Genomic DNA, 8,503 nt, shown 5'->3' with positions numbered 1-8,503 from the left:
TACAAAAATACAAATACATATGCTACAAAATATAATTTGATAAAAGTATTGTTATTTTTTGTAATTTAATACTTAGATATGCTACTTTATACATTTTTTTCCAATAATTAACCCCGTGACACTTTACACCAAAATAATAGTCGATATATGTATCTCTTGTATACTTAAAACAGTGTATATTTTTTCTATATTTGACCAACGAATATAATTATCTTTGTCGCCCAACTAAATATGTAATTAACTTTCCCTGTTATATATGCAATGTCAATTTACCCTTGAGATCATGCCTTGTCATTAACAAGACTTAATTAATTATCAATTACTTTGTAAATAATGGCTATTTCTCAGTTAGAAAGAATAATAGACTGCCAGTCATTTGATCTCAAAAGATGGGAAATTTAAGAAACGCATGTCATAATTCTGGACAAAGTAAGAGCGATTGGTACTTACTTTGGTAAATGAGAATAAGTCTATGATTAAAGTTGACTATAAGCTAAATTATAGCATATGGCAAATGTTAAACTCATGTCAAAATGCATCACGTCTATTTGGGACTGGTGAAAATCTGTCACAAAACAAGTTAAAAGTTTAATTCTCATCATTCCCTTTTTCCCTGTGTAAAAAGGGCGGTCAAGGTCAGAGAAGGGCAACGACTCAATTCTTAAAACCAGCGTTCTGAAGACCAAAGAGTCGGGCAACTCCTTTTTTTCTATAAAAGGAAAGGGAAAATGAGGTTACATCATAATCAATAATTGTACACGGTAGAACAAGTTTATAGCTTTATTTCACTGAAACCGGCTGAGGTTAGCTCCCTTGCAAAAATCATACTGGACCTCCTGCCATTATTTTGGAAAATAAAACCTGTTAAGCATCACCAAATTTTAGACACATAAAAATACGACGAGAAGTGTACAAAATCTTCAAAATCAAGTGAAGCAGTTTCTCATTGGGTTAATTAAATGAAAGGAAGAACGAGAGACTACAACTGTTACGTCTCAATCCCAAACAAGTTTGGATCGGCAATATGAATCCTCCAAAAATCGTGCAAGAACGTAATCAGATTACAGAAAATTCCTGTTTTTAACACAGGGGTATTCATAGGTCCTGCCTGAGTGGTTCAACGCTTCGAGCTTTGATGATGAAGACAGAATGATGGCTTATATACAAATTTGCTAAGAGAATGGTAGCGGAATGGTAATCTCTATTAAAGAAAGGGTTTTAGATAAACGAACCTCTTGAACTTCGTACTTCAGAAATGACCAGTTTCATTGCTGGAAATGTTGCGAGAAAACAGATAGAACTTCCTTGTAAACAGGCTTCTTGAATTCCACTGCCTACAGACATGATTTTTAGATAAAAGTCAAACAATAGGAGTTAATTTGTTTTAGAAAAAACTTCAAAGGTCAAAACGGTTCACTCACAAGTTCAATAACTTGCTCAGGTGATATCCATGACCATTCTCCAAACTCGGCCTTCTCTGTCCCATCCCCCAGAAGGTTGATCTCATCATCCTTTCCAGTGAACTTAAATAGGAACCTAGAATTTTTCCACATTGTATTTCATTACTGTTCAGAATTAGGAAACAGTGGAGGCCAAAAGCATAAAAAAAAAAAGCAATCGGAGGCTCAAAAGAGCAGTAACTAAGGAAGTGGACTTTGAAGCATGGCATCCGCGAGTGCTCCTGTGCGTCAAAACCAAGTTGTATAGCAATCACTCTCCCACTGATTGTTTATCAAGGAACGCCAAAAAACAGTTTCAAGAGGACCACAATCGATCTACGTCTACCAAACACAAGTCTAAACATCTTATTTTTAATAAGGTAACATACGTCTAAACATCTAGACAACATATATACAGACACAAAATGATGGTGCGCATATGCACTGCCACTTCACAATTTGGTAAGTACCTCTTTTAAATTCCAAAATAAGACCTGAATTTTTTTTTTATGTATTGCTAATACAACAACTGATTGAATCTAGGTAAACAGAAGACATAAACTCCATAGTCACAAAATCTTTCGCCAGGCTTCTTTGTCAACCTGGTTAGGGACTATGTATTACATGTCAGACAAGCTTGAGACATTTCATTCTGTGTACCACTTGCTGGCATCTTGATGGGTGTACTCTTCAGAGGTGACCCACTCAAGCTTTGACTGAAACAAGTCATTTTTCCCACCAACCCCTCTCATCTTGGTACAGTAACCCCTCATATGGGCTACTGGGTCACCATTCATGTTGTACAATAAAATCTTTAGCATTTAGAAACTTGTCAGTAATCGGATATTAGGGAATAGACACAGCTTTTTGTATGACACAATAATTGTGCCTCCTGTACTCTTCATGTTCCTTGGGGCTTGTTCCTGGCATTTGGCCTTCCTGGATATCACATCCTGCTTCCCCATCCTACAGGACTTATCATCCTTGACAGGTGAATCATACTGAGCAATATGGTTATACGCCGCAGCGGCCCTAAAGGCCATTTCTGGAGAGTAATAGTGGCCATCATAAGCATTAGGCTGAGACTCGTTGTTAGGCCAGAGATGACGGGTGGTTGCGGGATTGTGTAAACAGAGGCAATGAGTGAGTACGACAAAAAGGGTCTTTTTGGGCGGTGCAATTGGAGGTACCTGGGATGATAGGAAGATTATAGAATGGCCAAAAATCAGGAGGGTAAAGCGGATCACTTGTTCCGGAAGGTGGAGCTTGCTTTGAAAGTGGTATGGTGGAGTGCCCTCAGAAAAACCCTGGATAGCAGAGGCAGAGCTGTCATCCAAGCTTGATATACATGGGTCAATTGTTATTTCAGCCTTCTCACTTCCTCAGGTACAGTAGCACCGCCAAAACATCCCTTTTGTCATACCTGTTGCTTCTGTTTACACAATCCCGCAACCTCCCCTCATACCGGGGCCTAACAACAAGTCTCTGCCTAATTCTTATGATGGCCACAATAACTGAGAGCTCCTAAAGTAACTATTTTTCCTTGAACAATTAGCAAACGCAATGTCTTTTCATCATTAATGTTCTAATGTTAAATCCATATCAATTAAATGCGAATTTGCTGATTTAGATGCACCTACCACTTCTGTGCTTGACCTTTCCAGTCAGATCCCCATTGATGCCGTAGCTTTTCTCTAACATCTAGAGGGAAATCATATGTTACCCAATGTGGAACCTACATCAGATTCAGAACATCAATAACCAGACTACTGCTACTCAAATCAGGAGATTGCATCTAATTCAGAAAAAGGATCTCATATACTCAGGTTTCTTCAGCTGAGGGAAGCCAACTTTAAACGGTGGGAACACAGCCATTTTGTTGAGCTGGTTAAAACTCCTTGTTCCTGGCCTTCCTTGAATGGAGCAACCAAAGAAATAAAACACGACAAATTCAAGATGACAGCAGAATCTATTTTCATACCTCAGCAACAATTTCAGCTGAAGTAACCCCAGTTTCCTCTCTTAATTCCCTGATGGCAGCATTTCTCGGATCTTCGTTGTCATCAACTCCACCCTGATCAAAAACCCAGATATGTTGTTCTTTATTTTATTGCAGAGGACAAAGCTTTCGAAAAAAATATACAGTTCTTCTAACTTTTTCTTTTATTCTAATTTTTATGGCAAATGAAATACCAAATTTCAAATCGAAGAAAACTTAACATCTTCAGAGAACAAGTGAATATTGACAAATAAAGGGAAGTGCATATGAAGGTTTCTAGGATGCCAAACCAGAACTGAACCTTGAGATCTTACAAGCTTAATTATTTCTATACAAGACCTTCTCCCCATGAAGAAGCATAGACATGCACTTCACATTTATGAAACACAACCATATTTGAAGATGTATCAAAGGCATTTCACTACAAATAGTTGGACCTTGCAATGCAACTTTGTTTTTTCTGATTAGAAAGATGATTGATCATTTCTTGTCTTTGTTGCTGCATTTTAAAAAATTCAAGAAGTTTCATTACATCAATTTTTAAAAGTCACTTTCCATTTTAAATAGAGCCTTGATACATATGTGGAAAAGAGACCTGCCAAAGAGCCTTCTTCGACAAAGACATCAAGATAGATTAGTATGATGTCTTCTCTTGTGCCTCAATGAATCAAATTTGATTCAAGTGACCACATTATTTTGGATCATGACCCATTATGTACACGCATGTTAAACTTAGAATCACATTTAGAACGTGAAAAAGGCAAAATTGTCAATATGGTAGTAGCCAAACATGAGCCATTAGTTTTGGAACTAAACTAAATTTTCCTAGAAACCCATTTCTTAGTGTAACTTACTTATTTTAAGGGTATATATGGCATCATAAATGTTAAACCCCATTTCCGCTCTTATTGCCAAGTTTCAAAGATCCATGTTTACTGGAACCCATCAGAACCACTTCTAAACATTCACATTTGTTAAAATGTATTACCCAAAAGCTGCACCATATAGGTCATCCATGCTTTTGCTAAATGTCCCACATTCAAACCTCAGAGTGAGCTGATTAGAGGTCCTTTCAGTTTGTTCAACTGTTCAAGGGCGCTATGGACTAGTCAGTAAAGGTTGGTGGAACGAATTGTTGTTTCTAATATAGTTTTTGGAAATCCTGATCTTGTCAACTAGCAATTAGTGTTAAGTCCAAGATTTATTTTCATAATGTGATATTAGACCACACCCATCTCAATACTGGGATTGAACCTCCCGTGTTATACTATCCACGAACCTGATGTCCAACATAGGACATGCAGGGGATGTAAGATATCCCACATCGGTAGATGAAATAGGTTATTATCTTCTTATATGGTCTTTGCAATCCTCACATGAGCTAACTTTTTGGGTTGAGTAGAACCAAGGTCCATTTCCTAAACAACTTTCAGCACATAAAATGCCTTATCATTATCCCAACAGATAATTGATAATCCAAGGTTCAGGGAAGAATTACGGGACTGCAGTACTATAGTTGGTCCTATTGCATTGTCCTTCTCAATCAAGATTACACTGTGTTAAAGCAAATTTTCTTTTCCTTGTCGGATTGTTGATCACTATAATTAAAGAACGATTCTTGACTCTTCTTGGACTTAAGAGGCACCTATAAATACTTCCAACTTCCATGAGAAACTCATGGATTACTATCATCCACATGTCAGATAGTAGATTACCGTAGTAGATTGTGATAGGAAGTCAGATATGATTAGTGGGACAACATAGCTAGCTTTAAACAGTGGCTAAGTTTTAGTGAGGATATTTGGGTTCATTCCGCAACACAATCAGCTATGTTTTAGCTTATGATTACAGGTTACCTCATCCAGACATGTTCTTAGCAAGTTAGGGCGAATACTATTCACCTCTGTGACAAGAAATCAATTGATGCGTTAGGCCAAAATTAAGATTCTATACAAAGGTGTTTAACTGGACAAGGTGTTCAATATGTTGGATCAACTTATATATAACCAAAGTAGAAGACAATACTAACGTGAAGATTAAAAAGTTAGCTTGATGAATATAAATGGACTGTCAAATATTTAGAATGCCCCGGAATATAAGGAATGTCATATAAATTGAAACAAAAGGAGAACTACCTCACCCACCATACAGAAGGAATTTAAATACAAATAGTGGGGCTTATCGATGGCAAAGAAATTGTACGTGTCTAATGGATCAGAGAAGGTAGAGTTCCCCTATTCAAGCTAAAGTTGACTGTTGTTCTTATACAGTTCGAACTATCTACGGAGTATTGGGCATCAAAATTTGGATATGTCTAGACAAGAAAGAGTTTTACAACCTTGACCCGTTTGTGGTGGAAACCCCAAGGACAACAACATACCCAGTGTGAACAAGTGGGGTCTAGGGAGGATAGAGTGTACGCAGACCTTAACCCTACCTCATAGAGATAGAAAGGTTGTTTCCAATAGACCCTCGGCTTAAATTAAGGAATTTCCAAGTAGTTTGAAAAAGAGAATACAGACATGAGAGCAATAACAACAATGAAATAACGTGAAATGGAGCAACACAAAACATACAATGGAAAGAACAATTTTGCCAACAAAATAATGCGATAATCGAAGCACAAAAACACAAGTGATAATTGAAATCGAAGAACACGAAACTACGAGACTAGTGCTGATATCACTAGTAAGAAAGAAGGTCCAAGTACTACCACCAATCCTATCATGCACGAAAATGAGAGAACACTCAACTACCAACTAAACTTCCATCCTAATCCGCAATCTCCAAACCCTCCTATTTAAGCACATGACCTCGGACCTCGGCAAGCTCAAGATGTGTCCTGTCCTGCTAATCACCTCATCCAAATACTTTATAGTCACTCACGAAAGGTTTGGAACCTTTAGTACTACATTCCATGTTTGAGACACTAAACTACTCATGTACACTCCAACCTACCTCCTTAGGACTTAGCTCTGAAGAAGAATTTCTAGGTAGACGATCAACTTGCCCTACCCACCCACCCAACCCCAACAACCATAAGTGACTACGCTATTTGAGTTCAAATATAACACATTTCAACAATTGAAACAAAAAGAATTACTAGAAACCCAATTGAAATTTACATCATTTACCTGCGGCATTTGCCAAGCACTTGGTATATCAAGCCTTGAAGCAGCAAAAATCTGCACAATTTTACATTTAAATTTTTGAGAAAAAGAGAGTTCAATCAAAGAGAAAACAAATACTCCCTCTGTCCCAAGCTACGTGTCACATTTGAAATTTCAAAATTTAAATTTCTAGACTTAGAGAATGAATTCAAGTTTCTTGAAATAAAATTTATACATTCGAAACTATAAAGAAATTTCAGTCAAAGAAAAACAGGATCCTCGAAATTACTCGTGAAATTTCAACTGTGCTACTTCAATGACTCAAAATTCCAAGTGGGCAACATAAGTGACTTGAAATTTCATTATTTCAATTGTGCCACGGAAATGACACTCGAAATTTCAAGTGCATCACGCGAATGACTCTCCAAATTCAAACTGTGCCACATAAATGACACTCGAAATTTCAACTGTGCCACATAAATAAACTAACAAAAATTCCAATGGTGCCACGTAAATGGCTCGAAATTCCACATGTGCCAAGTAAATCAATCTCTAAATTCTAACTGTGGGAGTACTAAATAGCATACATAAATTTGGTTGATTCTTAAAATTTCAACTATGCCACAGTATATGACTTTCGAAATTTCAACTATGCCACATAAGTGACTCTGAAATACCAATTATGTCAGGTAAATTGGGACAGAGAGAGTACTATACTAACATACATAGATTGCTTTATTAAATGAGGAAAGAGAAGAGACCTTTTTATTGGAAGGGTTCATAAGACAAATGCCGACGTTTCTTCTGTAACCTTCTGGTGGATTTTCCATTGATGATGATGATGGCGACTGTGATGACAGTGAAGCAAACGAAACTGTTTTGCAACGAAGGAGTGGCAAAGCGGTAATTTGGTGGGATTTAGGAGGGTAATATGGGGAAGGAATTGAGGTATTGAGTTGCAATGGAAAACGAGGTAGTGGAAAGGTAGAGATGATGGATCGACAAAATAATGCCATTTAACATATTCCCAAAAACATTGTATTTGGGTACCAATTGGCAATTGGTTTATATTCACTTGCAAAAGTCAAATATATTCAATTGGCAATTGGCAATTGGCAATTTAGTTACTTTATATTTTTATTTATTTTAATTTTTATTTGGTGTCCAAAATTCATATTGAAACTCAATTAATTCAACACTCAAACTCAAAACTCTGGATTAACGGAGGAGTAGTTCTGTCCACCGCACCATATTCTTTGATAGTTTATATTTTTATTGCAAAAGTACATCTCATTATATATTTGACTTAAATATATCCTACAAATAATAAAATAACTCAAAAATACTCTTTTTTTATTGCTCCAAAACAAGAAGAAATATCCAATTTTGTCCTTAAATTATGCAAAATATGATAATTTTGCCCTCCATTTAAAGTTTAGGACAAGCACTCTAAATTGTAAGAACTTACGATGTGTTTGGAAGCCTTCAGCCAAACAAGTATGTTACAGAGAGCAAAAAATTATAGTGAAGATTATGAAATTAATTGAACTATTTTAAATGACAATTTTTACATAATGTCAACTTATATTATATAATTTAATTACCTGCAGTAATTTCTCAACTGAATGTTTATTCAATTATTTCCTTTCTAAAAGATTATACTGGTGGTCGATTAAAATTTGCTATGAGGTTACAGTAAGTTATATAACATACCAAAGATATAATTGATTTGATTTATTTTATCATATCATTCTTAAAAGTAGTAAAATAGATTTTTAATAATTATGTAAGAAAAAGTTTGTTATATGTTTAGAAATAAAAGCTCATACAAGTAATCGAGGAAAAAATAGTTAAAAGTTGCAATATTATCTTTTGGGTTGCCGAACCACCCACAATAGTTGTTGGGTCAGGGCGGAAGACAAACATATCAATGATGCTCTTTTCACTATTTGTGG

At 36.1% G+C, this 8,503-nt stretch overlaps 1 protein-coding gene across 2 annotated transcripts; it reads right to left on the bottom strand.

Annotated features, from left to right (window-relative positions):
- Nucleotides 1-523: 523 nt before the first annotated feature.
- Nucleotides 524-7,639, bottom strand: LOC107851995 (nudix hydrolase 26, chloroplastic). Of its 2 annotated transcripts, none has more exons than XM_016697040.2 (7): nt 7,310-7,639; nt 6,573-6,623; nt 3,421-3,513; nt 3,080-3,174; nt 1,422-1,536; nt 1,233-1,334; nt 524-861 (listed from the first exon to the last, which is right to left on the bottom strand). In XM_016697040.2, the coding sequence occupies exons 1-6, from the start codon at nt 7,562-7,564 to the stop codon at nt 1,266-1,268; spliced, it is 678 nt and encodes a 225-aa protein (XP_016552526.1). In that variant the 5' UTR covers nt 7,565-7,639; the 3' UTR covers nt 524-861; nt 1,233-1,265. The 2 variants fall into 2 exon arrangements, with proteins under 2 accessions (XP_016552526.1, XP_016552525.1); XM_016697039.2 differs by having other exon boundaries at nt 524-836; nt 7,310-7,625.
- Between the last annotated feature and the right edge of the window lie 864 nt (nt 7,640-8,503).

This window comes from Capsicum annuum, chromosome 12 (genome assembly GCF_002878395.1).
Source record: "Capsicum annuum cultivar UCD-10X-F1 chromosome 12, UCD10Xv1.1, whole genome shotgun sequence".
NCBI lineage: Eukaryota > Viridiplantae > Streptophyta > Magnoliopsida > Solanales > Solanaceae > Capsicum > Capsicum annuum.
Note: the sequence above shows the minus strand (reverse complement) of the source record. Positions and strands in the feature narration are given on the sequence as shown.

What these genes read in the sequence shown, in the direction of transcription:
- LOC107851995 (XM_016697040.2), bottom strand. Translation starts at nt 7,564, where the DNA reads ATGGCATTATTTTGTCGATCCATCATCTCTACCTTTCCACTACCTCGT. An exon ending in TGAACCCTTCCAATAAAAAG is followed by an intron (nt 6,624 to 7,309) that starts GTCTCTTCTCTT and finishes AAAATTGTGCAG; the next exon opens with ATTTTTGCTGCTTCAAGGCT. An exon ending in CAGCTGAAATTGTTGCTGAG is followed by an intron (nt 3,175 to 3,420) that starts GTATGAAAATAG and finishes AATCTGATGTAG; the next exon opens with GTTCCACATTGGGTAACATA.